This window comes from Podarcis filfolensis (genome assembly GCF_964270895.1).
Source record: "Podarcis filfolensis genome assembly, chromosome: 14".
Lineage (NCBI taxonomy): Eukaryota > Metazoa > Chordata > Lepidosauria > Squamata > Lacertidae > Podarcis > Podarcis filfolensis.
Window position 1 is genome coordinate 46,046,173 of NC_139616.1, and position 18,370 is coordinate 46,064,542.

Sequence of the window (18,370 nt, forward strand, 5' to 3'; positions counted from 1 at the left end):
CTCGCAAAAAGCTCACTATACAGCAGTTTTTGCCCATAATCATTCATTCTTTATTTCATTTGTGACATCAGCTCAAGCCCTTGCACATTTCCGATTAATATTGCCACTATATAAACGCATTTTAGCAGCAAAGTTTCCTTAAGTTAGTTGCGGTTGTTCCTTCTAGCCAGAAAGGCTGGAGCTTCACATAAAAATTTTAATCACAGGAAAATCGTAAGGGAAGAGCAGGGCAACTTCTGCTTGTGAAGAATCACTCTGTACATTCAGACCTGGAACAAGGGAACCTTTGCCCTCCCAAATGATGTTGAATTCCAACTGTCATGAGCCCCAGCAAGCATAGCCCATAGTCAGGGCCAGTGGGAGTTAGAATCCCAACAAATTCTCCAGGGCCACAGCTTCTCTGCCCCAGCTGCAGTTAGTTTCTGTGCAAATCCACTGCATAGGATCATGAGTTCCAGTTAAGAGTAGGAGCAGAGGGGGAAAGGAATAGCACTCTTCCGTATATGGCTTTTTGCAAGACTTAATTGTGGTTTTCTATACGTCAGAGTATAGGCAAGGATCTTTAGAGAAACACAATCCTGAAAAGTTAAGTCTTGAGAGAAAGGTATGAACTGTTGGTACTCCCAGTTACAGCCAATACGGCTGGTGGGTACCTTTCTCTTTTGCATTCTACAGGGAATGTACACCTTTAAAAAAATACTGCAGACTATGATGGTTTATGGTTTATGCTCAGGGAACAGTCACAAATCCTCGAGGGGCTCACTAAACTAGACTTGCTAGTTCAGAAAAGCCGAAGTGCACACAAGCTCTCTTGAACCCTTGTCCCGTGTCCAAACCCATGACTATAGTTGTGTCTCTCAGCAGCAAGGACCTCTCTACGTTTCAGCAAATGCAGAACTAAGCAAGGCATACAGAGTTACACACCTACAAATTGCAAACTCTTGATTTGGATACAGGTTAGCCTCAGCAGGAACACTTCAAGTTGGCGTTACAATGGGAATCCAGACCTCAATAAATGAACAGATACGGCTGAGACGATTGCACCTTCCAGTTTACCCAAGTAGAGAGTTTAAGAATACCCAAGATTTAGAGACCTCTCTCCCCACACCCCAACCGCCCTTTGGCACTTGATTAAATTTCTAGCGCTGGCATCAAGTATATCTAACAGGTGGGGGGGACAAAGTTGTGTAGTTTTGCGCCCCATGAGGTAGAGAAGGGAGCCCCACTATTTCAGTTTGGGGCTGTGCTCTGAGCAGGAAAGGCCAATGGGGGGGGGGGAATCACTTTATTTTTAAATAGCAGGTGGCAAAAAATAAAGAGTGAAAACAACGGTGATTGAGTCACACTGTGACACAAAGAACATAGCCACAACCATTTGCAGATAGTGAGACTCAATTCCTTCGGGTGCTCATTCTAAGCAAAGGCCTGGAAATCACAGGTGGGGACTTTCTGCTACCTGCGTGGTGATGGGGAAAAGCAGCTGCTTTAGCACCAAAGGTGAGATCCTCACTGATTCAGCAACAGCCTAATGAAATCTCCACCCACCCCAGACATCTCTTCCAGGACTTCCACATAGTGCAATAAAGCAGACTTGCCCCAATAGATACAAATTACAGATAATGGAGCCTCACATTTGGGGTGCTGCTAGGATACTGGGCCCCTATAGGTCCGTTTCACGATGCTCCAATTACGTAGGGATGGATAAACCAGCTAGGAGGAGGCAAAGACCCCCTTCCACCCTGGTTCAGCAATCTTACAGAGTATCATGGGATGCAACCACTGGAAAGTAACACTACTGGCCCTAGATTTCAGAAATATCTAGGACACAGGGAAAGGTTCCCATTTTTCAATCCAGGCCCTATTTTACTTTGAGAATACTTCCATTCCATTAGGGTGCAAAGAACTGCATCGATGGGAGAGCTGCTCCCAAGCCATCTGACCCCCAAAGGAGACGAGTGCAGTTTTCGCCACTGAGTCGCCTGTTCATAAGCAGAGTCCGGCTGCCAGATCTGGATCCGCTAAAGCCTCGTACAAAGTGTAGCCGATCTCTTCGATTTCCTCCAAGGCCAGGTGGCTGAGAAGGTTTATCCTGCTGTCGAAGAAGCAAGGGAGGGATCCTATCTCCAGGTACCGGACCAGCTCCTCCAGCACCTGCTGGCACCTGTCTGCTAACGCTGCCTCTGACCAATCAGTTTCAGTTTCGCTCAGGAGTAGGATGGCGTGAGTCAAGTGACTGCTGCCCAGCTTGCTCCAGAAGGGATGGTTTTCGAAGACGACCATCAAGATGGTGAGGCAACCCTGCCGGACGCCATCATCTCTGGCATCCAGGTCTTTAAGTGCCGAGACCTCGGCCACGTAAAAGCTCCGCTGCCAGAGGTTCTCCACCGGTATTACAAAGGATGGAGGAAGAAGGATTTTATCCCCCACTTCTACCATGGGGCAGAGGTTTATGTCCAGGCGGATCTGGGCGTGCTGGACTTCCAACTTAAGCTCTTTGGGATCCATCACAGGCCTGATGACACACTCCAGGCTGCTGCCAATCACCGGCCAATTAATAGAGGCCACCAACATGTTATGGAGGGTCTTGTTGATGGCGTTGGACGAGAGGTACCCACCCACCACGAACCTGTCCCACGGGCTGCTTCCGCGCGGGAAATACTCCAGGCCAGTCCGCCTGACCATCCCGAAACAAGGGTCATTCACAACGGTTTGTTCACCGGGGATCAGGAGCCAAAGGTTGGGTTCCAGCATCAACGGAAGCATGAAGGCCACCTCAAGGCGGTCACTGCTGATGAGGTCGTCGCAAAGGTAGCCGCTGAGGAAGGCGTGTCCAAAAGGCAGCTCTGGGTACTTGTTTTTCAGGAATTTCTGCAGCTCTCCGCAGATGTCCCCTGCCAGCTGCTTCCCCAGAGCCTTTTCCTCCTCAGAGACTGAGAAATGGTCCCTGTAGTAGGAGAGAAACTTCTCTTGAAGCGTCAGGCACAGCCGAGCCCTCGGTTCCACCAGGGGGGCCTCAGAGGGCAGGACACCGCTTTCGGGGTCTGCAAAGGAGGAGAGAACAAACGTTTCAGGTGGCTGGGCTAAGAGTATTGGACAGGCTTCACCAACCTGGGGACCTCCAGAAATCCCTGGCAGCAGAGGTCCCAAGATGCTTATGGCAGAGTGTCGCAATGCAAGCACCTTCCTTATATTTAGCTCAGTAAAGGTAAAGGGACCCCTGACCCACTAGGTCCAGTCGTGACCAACTCTGGGGTTGCGGTGCTCATCTCGCTTTATCGGCTGAGGGAGCCGGCGTACATCTTCCAGGTCATGTGGCCAGCATGACTAAGCCGCTTCTGGCGAACCAGAGCAGCGCACGGAAACGCCATTTACCTTCCCGCCGGAGTGGTACCTATTTATCTACTTGTGCTTTGACGTGCTTTCGAACTGCTAGGTTGGCAGGAGCAGGGACAGAGCAATGGGAGCTCACCCCGCCGCGGGGATTCGAACCACTGACCTTCCTATCGGCAAGTCCTAGGCTCTGTGGTTTAACCCACAGCGCCACCCAGTGCAAAATGGGTGTAGGAGCCCGCTACAGTCAGAGGCCTAGCCACTGTGTTCTGCGCTAGCTGTAAGTTCCTGAGCAGCATCAAGCAGACCCACATGGAGCCCATTACAGTAATCTAGGCTGAAGGTTCACCAACGCATGGGTCACTGTGGCCAGGATCTCCCTAGCCCGGAATGGCTGTAGCTGGCACTGAAACCAAACTGGGCCTAGTTACTAACATCACTTGTGTCTCCAGGGTCAATGATGAATCTGGGAGGGACCACCACCACCTGGACTTCCATCACAGAGTGAGATGGCAGTAAATCACAAGTTCAAAGCTGCAAATTAGCAGGGACACAATCTTCACAGGCTTGGCGAAGTGTCAGGACCCAGTTGCTCGCTCTCTCTCAGCCTAGCCGACCTCGCAGGGGTGTTGTGAAGATAAAACGGGAGATCCAGAATGCTGCAGCTAGACTGGTGACTGGGAGTGGCTGCCGAGACCATATAACACCGGTCTTGAAAGACCTACATTGGCTCCCAGTACGTTTCCAAGCACAATTCAAAACCTTGAAAGCCCTAAACGGCCTCGGCCCAGTATACCGTATTTTTCGCTCTATAGGACGCAGCAGATCATAGGAGGGGGAGAACAGGGGGGGGGGGAATTCTCCCCCTCTCTGCTCAGCGCCCCTTCAGCGAAGCGGCAGGAGAAACGGAGCCCCTTCCATTTCTCCTCCCGCTTCGCTGAAGGGGCACTGCGCAGAAAGGGAAAACTGTGTAGCGCCTCTCCAGCGAAGCAAAGCCTGGAGAGCAAGAGGGATCGGTGTGCACCGATCCCTATTGCTCTCCAGGCTTCAGGTGGCTATCCACAAGGCTTTGGAGTGCAGCGGGAACTCCTGCTGCGCTCCGAAGGCTTGCGGATAGCTGCTTGAAGCCCCCAGAGCGCAGCGGGAGTTCCCTCTGCGCTTTGGAGGCTTCGCGTTGCTAACGCTGAAGCCAAGGAGCCTGCGTTCGCTCTATAGGACACACACACATTTCCCCTTCATTTTTGGAGGGGAAAAAGTGCGTCCTATAGAGCGAAAAATACGGTACCTGAAGGAGCGTCTTCACTCTCATCACTCAACCTAGACACTGAGGGCCTTCTGGTGGTTCCCTCCCTGCAAGAAGCGAAGTTACAAGGAACCAGACAGAGGGCCTTCTTGGTAGCGGCACCCGCCCTGTGGAACGCCCTTCCACCAGATGTCAAGGAAATAAATAACTATCTGACGTTTAGAAGACATCTGAAGGCAGCCCTGTTCAGGGTAGTTTTTAATGACTGATGTTTTAATGTATTTTTAATCTTCCGTTAGAAGCCGCCCAGAGCACTTGGGGAAACCCAGCCAGATGGGCGGAGTATAAATAATAAGTTGTTATTATTATTGGGCACAGAAGTACAGTTCGCCCTTAGGAAACAGAACCCGCCTGCACCATGTCTCTCCTGACCTTGCGTGGTCCCACCCACGACTGGAGACAGCAGTGGCTCCTCAAGGTCTTCCTGCCGCACTTTGGGCACCGTCTTGATCAAGCTCAGCTCCTGCCAGCTGTCCTCCAAGGACTTCTGCTTGGCTTTGATGTCATCTTCATCGTTCGGCGGGCTGGTGGCCCGGTCGATGAGCTGCGTAAGAACAAACACCCAACAAAACTGTTAGCATGAGCTCCTCTGCTTTTTTTAGGCCCAGTTCTGCTCTGCCGCAGGGACACCTGAGTGTGAACCCCAAATACAAATCCAGGCTCCAAGCATGAGGCAAGGTGAGGCAACTGCTTCAGGCGGCAGGTTCTACTGGGGCAGCTGATCCCAGTGTAGATCTTTCTTTCCCTACCTGTTCTTGATGTAGATCCTCGCTCAACCCTTCTTCCCTGGCAGGGAGAGGAGCACCATTTTGGGATCCATGTCAGGTGCCAAAATGTCTTGAACCGGTTATGCCAGGGGCATACCAGCTGCACTGGCTCCTGGTAGTGTACAAGGTCAGGTTTAAGGTGCTGGTTTTGACCTTTAAAGCCCTATGTGGCCTTGGACCCTCGTACGTACGGGACCGCCTCTCCTGGTATGTCCCACGGAGGACCTTAAGGTCCACAAATGACAACATTTTGGAGGTCCCAAGTCGCAAGGTGGTTAGATTGGTCTCAACTAGGGCTGGGGGCTTTTCAGCACTGGCCCCAACTTGGTGGAACGCTCTGTCACAAGAGACTAGGGCCCTGCGGGACTTGACATCTTTCCGCAGGGCCTACAAGACGGAGCTGTTCCACCTGGCCTTTGGTTTGGACTCAGTCTGACCCTTATGTTTCCCTCCCCTTATGGTCTTGATCTATGGGCTACTTTTTAAATGAGGCTGCATTTTAAATTGCATTTTAACCTGTATTTTAAATTGGGTTTTTTTTACCTATTATGATTTTACTGTAATTTTACTGGTTTTAGCCGCCCTGAGCCCAGCTCTGGCCGGGGAGGGCAGGGTATAAATAAAAATTATTATTATTATTATTATTGCTAATAATTTAGAAGAATTGGGGTACAAGCCCATAACACAGATTTAACCTTTGGGCAAATTAAGGTGGACAGTGACCGAGGTCCACCCGGCACTGCAATTTGCCGTACACCCAACCACCATGCAAGGGGAGAAAATGGGGTTTTCAAAAGAAGGGGTAGTAGATCTGGGCCCAAAGAGAAAGACTCAAGAACTTTAAACTACAGATCCACTACCCCTTCTTTAAAAACAAAAACACACACACTTTTTTTGGGCTTGGTCAGTTAATTAAATAAATACAGTGGTACCTCCGGTTGTGAATGGGATCCATTCCGGAGGTCTGGCCGCATCCCAAGGAATTCGCAACCGGAGGTGCCACTCCTGCGCATGCGCACGACGCAGTTTAGCGCTTCTGCGCATGCGCACAAGGTGAAACCCGGAAAAATACTTCTAGGTTTGCCATGTACGTATTCCGAAGGATACGTAACCGGAGGTGAACGCAACTAGAGGTACCACTGTCCTATAGTATGAATTTGCAAGCAGGATTTGAACTGTGAGCAACAGAAGGAATTAGAGATTATTGTATTCTTATTATGGAATAAGAAAGAGAAGATAGGAGGCAAGGGGCGGGGATTGAAAACCCCGTGGGAAATGGGGTGGGAAGTCGACAAAACGAAAGAAAAAAAATATTATGTATTGGAGTGTACATGTGAATTTTTTGAAAATTTGACCAAATATTACTGAGACTCAAGACCTAGCCGCCTCCTCCCAAACAAATGTGTCCAGTTCTGGGCACCACAGTTCAAGAAGGACACTGACAAACTGGAACGTGTCCAGAGGAGGGCAACCAAAATGGTCAAAGGCCTGGAAACGATGCCTTATGAGGAACGGCTAAGGGAGCTGGGCATGTTTAGCCTGGAGAAGAGGAGGTTAAAGGGTGATATGATAGCCATGTTCAAATATATAAAAGGATGTCACATAGAGGAGGGAGAAAGGTTGTTTTCTGCTGCTCCAGAGAAGCGGACACGGAGCAATGGATCCAAACTACAAGAAAGAAGATTCCACCTAAACATTAGGAAGAACTTCCTGACAGTAAGAGCTGTTCGACAGTGGAATTTGCTGCCAAGGAGTGTGGTGGAGTCTCCTTCTTTGGAGGTCTTTAAGCAGAGGCTTGACAACCATATGTCAGGAGTGCTCTGATGGTGTTTCCTGCTTGGCAGGGGGTTGGACTCGATGGCCCTTGTGGTCTCTTCCAACTCTATGATTCTATGAACACCCCTGATCCAGACACAGACTATGATCCCCTTAATAAAATTAAAACATCATAAAGATGGTTGCCCATATAAAAGGACGACTACCCAACAGTAATTCCTCATCGCACATTTAAAGCATGTTAGCAGCAGCTACACAAAGGAAGAACAAGGCGGCCTCACCCTCTTCACAGCAAGTGTCGCGATCGCCAGCACAGCCGCTCCGCTGACGCCCAGGACCAACCTGGCATTGGCCAACAGGAAGTCCAACACGCTGCCCAGGTTGCTCTCATCCCGCCTCTTCCCCTGCTTGTGGCCGTAGTCCGCCATTGTTAACCTTGTTGGATGGAAAGTAATCAAGTTTGAGAGGTTTCAGTTATAAGCTTCCCACTTCAACCTGCAGAACTGATACAGTCATACCTCAGGTTACAGACACTTCAGGTTGCGTTTTTTTCCGGTTACGGACAGCCGAAACCCGGAAGTACCGGAACGGGTTACTTCCAGCTTTTGGCGGTCGCAAATGCGCAGAAGCGCTAAATCACGCTTTGCGCATGCACAGAAGCACCGAATCACCACCTGCGCGTGTGCAGAGGTGCCGCTGCGGGTTGTGAACATGCATCCCGCATGGATCACGTTCGCAACCCGAGCGTCCACTGCACTTCTAACTAGGCGCCGCATACTGTATCGGCCCGAATATAAGCCGCACCTTTCTTTTTTTTCCAAATTCCAACCGTGAAAATTTAAAGTGCAGCTTAAATTCATGACCTTACAAGAATGGGCTTTTACAATATTGCTCCCATCCCGTCCGCAGCACCCCCAAAGCTGGGTAGGAAAGAATGCGGGGGAGGGGGACGACTGCTGGCCCCGTGGCACGGCTCCCCCTCTGCCTGTGATGCTGGCAGGAATGCAGGGAAACAGTGCCTACCCACAGCTCCCCAGCCTCCCCCCGCAAAGTTGTTGGGGGGTTTTTTTTGGCCAAAGTTGTTGAGCTTTTTCTGCAAAATCTCAAAAGAAATTGAAGTTTTTGAGCTACTTCTAAGGAATTTTGCCAAAATATGGCAACCCTAGCTGGGAGAGTCAACCTCTTTCTGTATGAGACAAGATCTACCTTTGGGAGAGAGCTTTCTTAATTTATTTTCTCTTTCTTTTCTTTGTTGTTGTTAAAAATAATAATAATTTATTATTTGTACCCAACCCATCTGGCTGGGTTTCCCCAGCCACTCTGGGCAGCTTCCAACAGATTAAAAATACATTGCTGTTTTGTTTTTCGTTTTTATGTATTGTATTTATTTCATCGTAGGTTGGAAAGTTACAGTAAAAAACATTATAAAAAGGGGGGGAACCTGTCTTGTTAAGAAAGGGGGCTGCTAGTCGTTCTTAGGTGTTGGTGTTGGGCAGGTTTGGCTGTAGGGTGTCGTGTTGCTGAACCCCACAAAACCTCAGTGGCTCGCTAGCTCTGACATTGCCAACTTCTTCCTCTGTTCCTCGCCCAAAAACACTCAACTGGCATTCATCATGAGTCACAACTCCCAACATACGACTTAACAGCCACAGCATTGCCATGGGAACAAAAAGCAAACAACATACTCAGACTGGAGGGTCATTGCGTTCTACTCTGCTTTCATCTCCTACACAGTTTCTAGGGCTTTACGCTGTGAAACGGTCAATAAACTGGTTTAACAATTAATAATATTTTAAAAAACACTTTTCTGGACCATTTTTACTGCTTGACTGCAGGCGTATTGACCTACAAGCAGCTCCCATTGAATTTGGAGGAGGTTAAAAGGTAAAGGGACCCCTGACCATTAGGTCCAGTCGCGGACGACTCTGGGGTTGCGACACTCATCTCGTTTTATTGGCCGAGGGAGCCGGCGTACAGCTTCCGGGTCATGCGGCCAGCATGACTAAGCTGCTTCTGGCAAACCAGAGCAGCGAACAGAAACGCCGTTTACCTTCCCGCCGGAGTGGTACCCATTTATCTACTTGCACTTTGACGTGCTTTCGAACTGCTAGGTGGGCAGGAGCAGGGACCGAGCAACGGGAGCTCACCCTGTCACGGGGATTCGAACCGCTGACCTTCTGATCGGCAAGTCCCAGGCTCTGTGGTTTAACCCACAGTGCCACCCACGTCCCAGGTTACCTGGTACCAAATGTTGGTGTGGCGGAATGGCTAACCACCCAACTTGGGGGTCTGGTCCACCCAGACCCCAAGCTGATTTTGCTAGACGCCTTCACAACCACCTGCAATTTGGGCAGCAAATGACTTCAAAATAACAGCTGGGACAGCTCAGTTGGTAGAGAATGAAACTCCTAACTCTCAGGCGCCAGGCAAAAACATTCCTCTATAACCAGGCCTCTGGCCACTAAATAAATAGTTAAAGTGGGAAAGGGGGCTGTTAGGGCAGCTTTATTATATTCTACAGCCTTTTAAATGTGTTTGTGAAAGGGGCGTATTGTTTTGTTGCTTCTGCTTTAGCTATTCATTTGTGTTTTTACCATTGATGAAGGATGGTATATAAATCTAATAAATAATAATAATAGTCAATTTTTATGATTTTTTATGTTTTTTGTTTTTTATTATTATGCGCCTTAAAATGTGCTCCTAATGTTGTACACACACTGGGGTCTTTTAAAAAAGGGAAGAGTGTGTGTGTGTGTGTTCACTTCCTGTCGGGTGTGTTCCATTTGTAAATTGAGTCCTCCGCTGCTATGGGAAAGCACACCTTGGTTTAAGAACGCTTTGGTTTAAGAACGGGCTTCCAGAACGGATTAAGTTCGTAAACCAAGGTACCACTGTATATATAATATTAGCAGGGGCGTGGCCTTATTTTGCCACCCCTGACACATGAAGCTACTGAAAATCCACTGGGAAAAAACCTCCTCAGCCACACTGCCAAACAAACACTTCCAAGGACAACTCATTGCCTGGTTTGAGAATAATAATAATAATAATTCCCCAGGGCTACAGAGGAGTCAGATTTCCGGCTGCTATTTTGAAGGCGTGTAACAATATCTTCCTGCCAGTTTCCCTTCTCCCAGGACAGTCTTTTCTATTCTGGGCACCAGAGTCCAAAAGTGGTTGCAAGGGAACGCATCTAACCAGTCCCAGCCACACAGGCAGGATATGATCAGGGGCAGAGCTCAACCTCCTAGATTTGTCCCAGACCTTTAAAGCAGTTCTGCTGCCATGAGAAGAGGGGATTTCTAAGCATGTGCAGAGTGCCTTTTCTTTTTCACCAAACCACATGGGGTGGGGGTGGCCAGGATCAGTAGTAGAGCACAGGTGCTTTGAATGCAGAAGGTCCCAGGTTCGTTCCTCAGCAACTCCACGTAGGGCCAAACAGTGAGGTATACAGTGATACCTTGGTTCTCAAACTTAATCCGTTCCAGAAGTACGTTCCAAAAACAAAGTGTTCCAAAATCAAGGCACGCTTTCCCATCGAAAGTCATGTAAAACGGATTAATCCGTTCCAGACTTTTAAATGCAACCCCGAAAACAGCAGTTTAACATGAATTTTACTATCTAACGAGACAATCGATCCATAAAATGAAAGCAACAATGCACTGCAGTCACATAATCAACCAATCACAGTCACACACACACACACAGCCTCAAAAACAAAAACACAAAATAAATACCAAAATCAGACAGATCTCAGCATAACACTTCAAACGGAAGTGTGGCACTCCAAACGGAGCATGTTCGGCTTCCGAAAAAAGTTCACAAACCAGAAAACTTACTTATGGCTCTGCAGTGTTTGAGTTCCAAGTTGTTTGAGTACCAAGGCTTTTGAGAACCAAGGTACCACCGTAGTTGGAAAGGTTGTAGCTATCTGGCCTTCAGAGTATACTCCCTCTCCCTAGACTACGGCTGCCATACGTCCAGGATTCGTCCGTTGTGAATAATATCCGGGCAGAATTTCCAAAAATCAGTAAAATGTCTGGAAAAGCCCAGGCGAATGGCAACCTATGTTGACTTTTTGTTGAATATCCTTAAAAATAGCTGGAAAAGTCAGCTGTTTGAGATTTTGCAAAAGGAAGCTCAACAACGTTGCTGCTGCCGCCGCCGCCCCCCCCCAAATAACCAAACAGCTCAAGAACTTTTGTGTCTGGATTCTCACTTTTTGAAATATGGCAACCCTACGCCTAGGCTGCATGAGGACTGAACCCATGAACTTTTGCCTGCAAAGTGGGTGCTGCAGAGATGTGATCTACATACACTTGCATATGATCCAGAAGCTGCAGTGAGTACAGAATGCTGGACAGGAATGAGGCCCTGTCGGCACGCAACACCTGTGCTCAGAGATCTGCACTCATTGCCAATTTGCTACAGAGCAAAGTTCAGGGTATTAGTATTCATATATAAAGTTCTTAACAACTTGAGACCAGTTTACCTGCAATATCGCCTTACTGCAATCTGTTAACAGCAGGCTTCCTCAAACCTCGGCCCTCCAGATGTTTTGAGACTACAATTCCCATCATCTGTGACCACTGGTCCTGCTAGCCAGGGATCATGGGAGTTGTAGGCCAAAAACATCTGGAGGGCAGAAGCCTGGTTAACAGGGTGCTAGTAGGACTCCCTGCCTATTGACAACAAGCCTTCGCCGTACTCTGGCGCTTGCTAAAAACATTAGCAGTGTAGAATGTTGGTGCATGTCTTAGTTCTGCTTTTAGTATAGCAATGATTAGAGTTGTCTTTGTGTGTTTTTACCGATAATGTTATCATTTTATTCTCTTTGCAAATGGCTTCAAGGTTTTTCTTAACAAACAAACAACGAAATAGGCGGAGTTTAAGAAGGACTGGAAAATGTTTGTGAGCTGTTTAAAAACTTATTGCAAATATGTTAATATGCAAGTAGCTTTAGAGTAAGAACAGAAGTAAAATTTATCTGAAAACAGTGTGGAGAAGATAAGGTATAGAATAACTATAATATAATATAATACAATATAATATAATATAATATAATAATAATATAAATTAAAAAATTAAAAATATTTTAAATTTACAAAATTTACAAAATAAAAACAAACAAAAATATGCTCACTTAGATGCATAGTTGCCTCTGGGTATCATATTAAGATGGCGGGTGGATGTGGTCTCAACAGCACATCCAGTAACAAAAGTTTAAATAAAGGTCTCACAATCTGGGGCCTGATGCAAGAGACCCAGGCCTCAGGCATTCAGCTCCTCCTGCCCCCAACCCCCCAGCACCTATGGCAGAAATGCAGAAATAGCCCCACCCAACCAGCAATAGAGCAAGACACCTTCATCTTCCCCAGCTGCAACAAAACATGTCTCTACAACATAAGTCTCTACAGCCACAGCTCTCCACTGGTTTGACTTCACCCACAATGGCACACTTCTCCATTGTCTACCGAGACAGACAGTTGCCAACCGGACAACCAACCCCTGGGGAGAAACTGCACACCAAACACTTAAACCACATCCCCACCTCAGAATCCTGGGAGTTGTAGTTTGCCCCTCACTAAGTTGCAACCTCAGCATCACTAACAAACTACAGTTCCCAGGATTCCCAGGTGCTTTAAATGTATGGTGTGCACAAGCTTATCACAGATCAACCTGCTTGTGGATCAACAGCAGCGGCCAAGGCAAGGTGGTCGCAATCAACCCACAACCAAACTACAAATGGCTGTTTGTGTTGGTCTAAAGAGGGACTGGAAACTTTTGACCTTCTGGACTCCAGCTGCCACCATCCCTGACCACTGGGCTACGCTGCCTCCGTCTGATGGGAGTTGGCACTTCATAAACGTCCAGAGGACCACAGCTTCCTATCCCTGGTCTACAGAGAGACAGTCCTGTGGCATCTTGAGGGATGCTGCAATTGCTTCACTATTAAAAAAGTGCCATGGGATCGTGCTGAGGGGGTTGGACTAGATGACCCTCGGGTCCCTTCCAACTCCATTACTGTATTGATTCATCCCTTTCTCCTTAATTAAGGCCTTCTCTTCTAACCATTCAGAAAGGGGATCTAAAGGTCCTCTAAATCCATTTTTTTGGGGGGAGGAAGGGTCGTTTCCCGATCTTACTACAAGAAACGTATTAAGCGTTCACGGTGCTGCTGCCACGGGGCTCCAAATTATTTAAATAACTAAGACGGTTCACCTTCTCCCCCGAAAGCTGAATGTCCGCCCCTCTTAGAGGTTAAAAATGAAGCAAAATTTCCCCCTCCCCCTAAAACGTAACAAAAATAAGATTCCTTCGTTCTTCCGACGGTTCCACCTTTGGAACCGAGGCTGCTCCGTGGAGGTAGTAGCTCAGTTGCAACTTACCTGTCCCTGCACCTGGAAGCGGACCCGGGGGAGCGGGCAGAGCGGAGAGGTCGCTGCTGCTGGAGCAGCGGGCACCCAGCACCCCGACGCCACCGCGCAGGAAGAGCTCAGCACCAGCGATGGAACGTCGGCCGAAGCCGAACGCCAAGCACCCCGCCGAGCGACCAATGGCAGCGCGCGGCTCGCCTCTCAACGTTCCGACATAGAACGCCGAGTATCTTTCTCGGCTTCCTGTCCTCTTTGAGGCTGCGTAGGTGCCGCGAGGCTCCTCCTCCTCCTCCGCCTTAAAGAGACAGCGTCGCTTTCGTCCTTTCTCTCCCTTCCGCCTCTTCCAATCTGTCCAATGTGCGCATAGCAGCATAGGAAAGTGCTTTCAGCCGAGGCAGACCAATCCGTCTAGCACAGTATTGTCTACACGGACTGGCAGCAGCTTCCCGGGTTTTCAAGAGTGCGCAGCAGGGGGCGTCTCTCCCCATCCTGCCTGGAGATGCCAGTGGTGCAAAGTACCGCAAACAAGGAAAAAAGCAAATTCGTGGCGCCGTGTCTTGATGTGGATTTGAATTATTATTATTATTATTATTATTATTATTATTATTATTATTATTACGGTCACAGACCAGTTCCGGCTCACTTACAAAACTGTATCAGGAAAATCATAAAACACAATAGGAATACATTGAATTGCAATTGGGTATAACGGTGGGCGAGTCATGATGGACCCGTGTCCCGAGTCCTTGCAAACACCTAGGCACGCACCAGCAAAGTCATGTGCTTGTTACTTCGAATTAATTAATGCGGAGTACAAAAAAAATGTGGAGTTTGTGGTGGGTGGTGGTAGTGGAATATCAACCATTTACACGTCCTCCTTTCTCCTAGTCCGTACTCACCTGACGTGGTTACCGACATGTAGAGGAGCACAGAGGTTTCCTCCCGCTCTGACTTCCCCCCCCCCCCAGAATTTCAGGAAAACCGTGACAGCGCCCTTGAGGGTCTACAGAAAGGAATAACTGTAGCCAGCTATACTAGAGCGTTTAAAAACAACAACATACCTTTCAAGAGCTCTCGAAACACTTTGACATCGTGGGGAATCCTGCGGCATGTTAAGGATGCTGGGAACTGTAGATCAGCACCCGCAAACTACAATTCCCAGGGTTATAAGGAGAGTTGCGGGGGGGGGAGTGGAACGAGAGTGCGTCAAATGCATGGCGCGGATGTGACCCAAGCGTAGCCGTAGGAGGATCCCCCCCCCACCTCGAATGCACCCCCCTCCCTAATGCGCGCCCGGCAGCGAAGGAGTTAAAAGGGGCGGGGCCCTCTCCAAACTCGCAAAGGCCACGCCCTTCTTTGGCCACTGCCCCTCCCCACTTTCTAAAAAAAATAATTGTTCCCCCTCCCTGTTTAGGGCTGTGTCACCGAGGGAGAGCAGAAGCCGCTGAGTTGGGGAGTTAGAGACTAGCAAGGCGTCGCTGGTGCTGCTGCTGCTGTCCCTGATCTTCCCGCCCCCCGTGGAAAGGAGCCATGGCTGCCACCGGGGTGCTCCCCTTCATCCGGGGGGTCGATCTCAGCGGGAACGACTTCAAGGTAAGCCCTGGGCCGCGAGAGGAAGAGAGGATCGCCTGCCTTCCGTGGCCGGCGGGGAGAGCCGGAAGGCAGGCAGGCAGGCAAGGAGGGAGGGAGGCCGGCCTGGCCTGGCTGGGCTGCTGCTAATTTTAGACTTTCGCTCATCCCACCCTCCTGGCCGGGGCGTGGAAGCCTGAAGCAATGCCTTTTCCTGTCCAGGACTAAGGCCCTAGTCCTCAGTACGTGGGGTGGGGCGGAGGGCGAGGAGCACACTTGGTAAGGTTCTTTTTTTTTGCGCTGCGGCAGAATCAGCTCTCGCCGGGTCAGCTTCCTGAGTCACACAGAGTTCTTCGTCGTCGTAACGTTCTAGAAGAGACTGTGCTATTATTGGACATTCGTGATGCAGATGATGATAATAATGATGTTGATGATGATAATAATGCTGATGATGATAATAATAATGACAATAATAATAATAATAATAATAATAGTATCCTAAACGGCCTCGGTTCTGTGTACCTGAAGGAGCATCTCTACCCACATTGTTCAGCCCAGACACTTATGTCCAGCTCCAAGGGCCTTCTGGCGGTTCCCTCCCTCTGAGAAGTGAGGTTTCAGGGAACTGGGCAGAGGGCCTTCTCGGTAGTGGCACCCACCCTGTGGAACGCCCTCCCACCAGATGTCAAAGAGATAAACAACTACATGACATTTAGAAGACATCTGAAGGCAGCCCTGTGTAGGGAAGTTCTTAATGTGTGACATTTTAATGTATTTTTAATATTTGTTGGAAACTGCCCAGAGTGGCTAGGGAGGCCCAGCCAGATGGGCTGGGTACAAATAATAAGTTATTATTATTATTATTATTATTAGTCATTAAAAACTTCCCTAAACAGGGAATGGATTAAGAAGGATGGTTGTGAATTGGCGAGGTCTCGTTCCTGTTCATTTCATTCAAAGAAGTTGTACCCTGCCTTTCAGACAGAAACAGGTGCAGATTGATAAAAACAGTAGAATCCCTGTCCTACCCCCGGGAAAAGGGGATAGAGGAGGAAAATAAACCAATTCAGAAGAGCATTGTGGAAAAATAATTGCCTGTCATAAAGGCCTGTGCAGATTCAAAACGATTCAAAAGCTTTTCAGCCAGAACGCTAATTTAAAAATAAATAAATGGTGCAGAACACTCTTTCTGTCTCCCCTCCATCCATCCATCTTCCATTTCTCTATTTGCAATTTTGTTTGTCTTTCCCGACTTTTCTGTGGCTGCCCTCGAGCTGGCAATAACGTTTGAGTCATATTTGGTAATGAGCTGTGTTTTTTGGGTGTGTTTCTTCGCTTTGAGATAGGGTTGGAGGCTGAGAATGTTCTTGCAGTGACACGCAGGCCCAGCTCATAAACCGTGATCTAACTAACCTGTGAACAGCGAGTGTGCAAGTGATCTGTGCTGGAAAGAATTTGGATCTCCGTCACCCCCTCCTCAGTATCTAAACCACTGTCCCTACCATCTAGTTGCAAGCTTGCAAGGGTGTGGAGCGACTCCGCCAGGGGGAAACGCTGCAGCGTTTGGGATTTTATAGTTTAGAGAAAAGGTGAACAACATCACAGAAGTATATACAGTGGACACTTGGGTTGCGAATGTGATCCGTGCGGGATGCACATCCGCAACCCGCAGCAGCGTGTCTGCGCATGCACGGGTTATGATTCGGCACTCCTCACATGCGCAAAGCGCGATTTAGCATTTCTCCGCGTGCGCAACCGCCGAAACCCAGAAGTAACCCGTTCCGGTACATTAAATATTCCAAATTATACATATACATATCAAATAATCCAAATATTCTGCCAGATTATAATTTTTTTAATAGGACTTCCTATGCTTCAAGTTCAGAGGGTTCTGAACATCTCATATCTCATATGCTTTTCATAGTCATTTCCAATGGTTTCTCTAATTCTTCCTGTTGTTAACCTTCCTTCTTTCACGGCCTCTGAGTTGTTCTCAAAAGCGAGTTATAACAAGCAATGATGTGTTTCTGTGTGGATTTTATGTCTGTGATTCCCCTCTATAAGTCTGCAGCATCTCCTCACACGCTGGTGTTTCTGCCGAATCAATCCAAAGGTCTTTTCGTTGCTGGCAGCTGCCATCTTCACTCAGTTCCGAAGCAGAGGCTTGACAATCATATGTCAGGAGTGCTCTGATGGTGTTTCCTGCTTGGCAGGGGGTTGGACTCGATGGCCCTTGTGGTCTCTTCCAACTCTATGATTCTATGATTCTATGAAATCAAGTCTAAGCGTCTGCTCATTAATTTCCCCAGACCGGTTGCATCAAACATTAGCCTTTCCAGGGGAGGTTTACCAAATCAAACTGGAAATACAGTGGTACCTCGGGTTAAGTACTTAATTTGTTCTGGAGGTCCATTCTTAACCTGAAACTGTCTTAACCTGAAGCACCACTTTAGCTAATGGGGCCTCCTGCTGCTGCCGCTGCGCCGCCGGAGCCCGATTTCTGTTCTTATCCTGAAGCAAAGTTCTTAACCTGAAGCACTATTTTTGGCTTAGTGGACTGTGTAACCTGAAGCGTATGTAACCTGAAGCGTATGTAACCTGAAGCGTATGTAACCCGAGGTACCACTGTACAAATATAATGACATATCGAAGGCTCACCTCCCCCTGGGAATCATAGAATTGTAGAGTTGGAGAGACATCTAATCCAGGGGTCAGCAAACTTTTCCACCGGCGGGGACTGACCGAGCGGGTGGCAAGGGCTGGGGGAGGGCAGTTTAACGACCCCCTCGGGCCTTATCTGGCCCGCGGACCATAGTTTGCCGACCCCTGATCTAGTCCAACCCCCTGCAATGCAGGGATTTATATTTGCCCAGCGTGGGATTCGAACCCACAACCTTGAGATGAAGAGTTCCTGTTCTACAGCATAACTAAGTCTCTGTCTCCTGTGTTTTTCCCCCTCCTCCTCTTCCTGCAGGGCGGTTATTTTCCAGAGCACGTCAAGTCGATGACCAGCTTGCGATGGCTGAAGCTGAACCGCACCGGCCTCTGCTACCTGCCCGAAGAACTATCTTCCCTCCAAAAGCTGGTGAGGAGCGTGCCCTGGCCGGCAGATCAGGAATGGATGGGGCTTTTCTGCTGACTTGGGAGCATTAGGAATTTCTCGAGAGGGGCGGGGGAACCCAGGCAGAGCTAGGAAAAGGGGAGGGGAGGCGAGAGCAGCTGAAATGGGTGGGTTGCTCTTTGCGTTT

At 48.5% G+C, this 18,370-nt stretch overlaps 2 protein-coding genes and 1 long non-coding RNA gene across 4 annotated transcripts in view; 2 read left to right on the top strand and 1 right to left on the bottom strand.

The window, feature by feature from the left end:
• Positions 1-26: 26 nt before the first annotated feature.
• On the bottom strand, positions 27-14,943 carry MIEF2 (mitochondrial elongation factor 2). Of its 2 annotated transcripts, none has more exons than XM_083585782.1 (5): positions 14,615-14,943; positions 7,458-7,611; positions 5,006-5,177; positions 818-3,041; positions 27-767 (listed from the first exon to the last, which is right to left on the bottom strand). In XM_083585782.1, exons 1-4 carry the CDS (start codon positions 14,662-14,664, stop codon positions 1,984-1,986), a joined length of 1,434 nt encoding a protein of 477 aa, XP_083441908.1. In that variant the 5' UTR covers positions 14,665-14,943; the 3' UTR covers positions 27-767; positions 818-1,983. The 2 variants fall into 2 exon arrangements, with proteins under 2 accessions (XP_083441908.1, XP_083441909.1); XM_083585783.1 differs by lacking the exon at positions 14,615-14,943 and adding an exon at positions 13,566-13,816.
• The window catches only part of LOC310749297, a 193,288-nt gene continuing 181,723 nt past the window's right edge, over positions 6,806-18,370 (top strand). The window contains exon 1 of the long non-coding RNA XR_014541537.1: positions 6,806-7,116. This is a non-coding gene — a long non-coding RNA (uncharacterized lncRNA). The remainder of the gene's footprint in view (positions 7,117-18,370) is intronic.
• The window catches only part of FLII (FLII actin remodeling protein), a 48,069-nt gene continuing 44,647 nt past the window's right edge, over positions 14,949-18,370 (top strand). Inside the window, exons 1-2 of the mRNA XM_083585578.1 lie at positions 14,949-15,146; positions 18,097-18,207. Coding sequence (XP_083441704.1) covers positions 15,084-15,146; positions 18,097-18,207 — 174 coding nt within the window. The 5' untranslated portion in view covers positions 14,949-15,083. The remainder of the gene's footprint in view (positions 15,147-18,096; positions 18,208-18,370) is intronic.

What these genes read in the sequence shown, in the direction of transcription:
- MIEF2 (XM_083585782.1), bottom strand. Translation starts at nt 14,664, where the DNA reads ATGCCGCAGGATTCCCCACGATGTCAAAGTGTTTCGAGAGCTCTTGAA. An exon ending in CGACACTTGCTGTGAAGAGG is followed by an intron (nt 5,178 to 7,457) that starts GTGAGGCCGCCT and finishes GTTCTTACGCAG; the next exon opens with CTCATCGACCGGGCCACCAG. An exon ending in CGTGGGTGGGACCACGCAAG is followed by an intron (nt 3,042 to 5,005) that starts GTCAGGAGAGAC and finishes CCTCCTTTGCAG; the next exon opens with ACCCCGAAAGCGGTGTCCTG.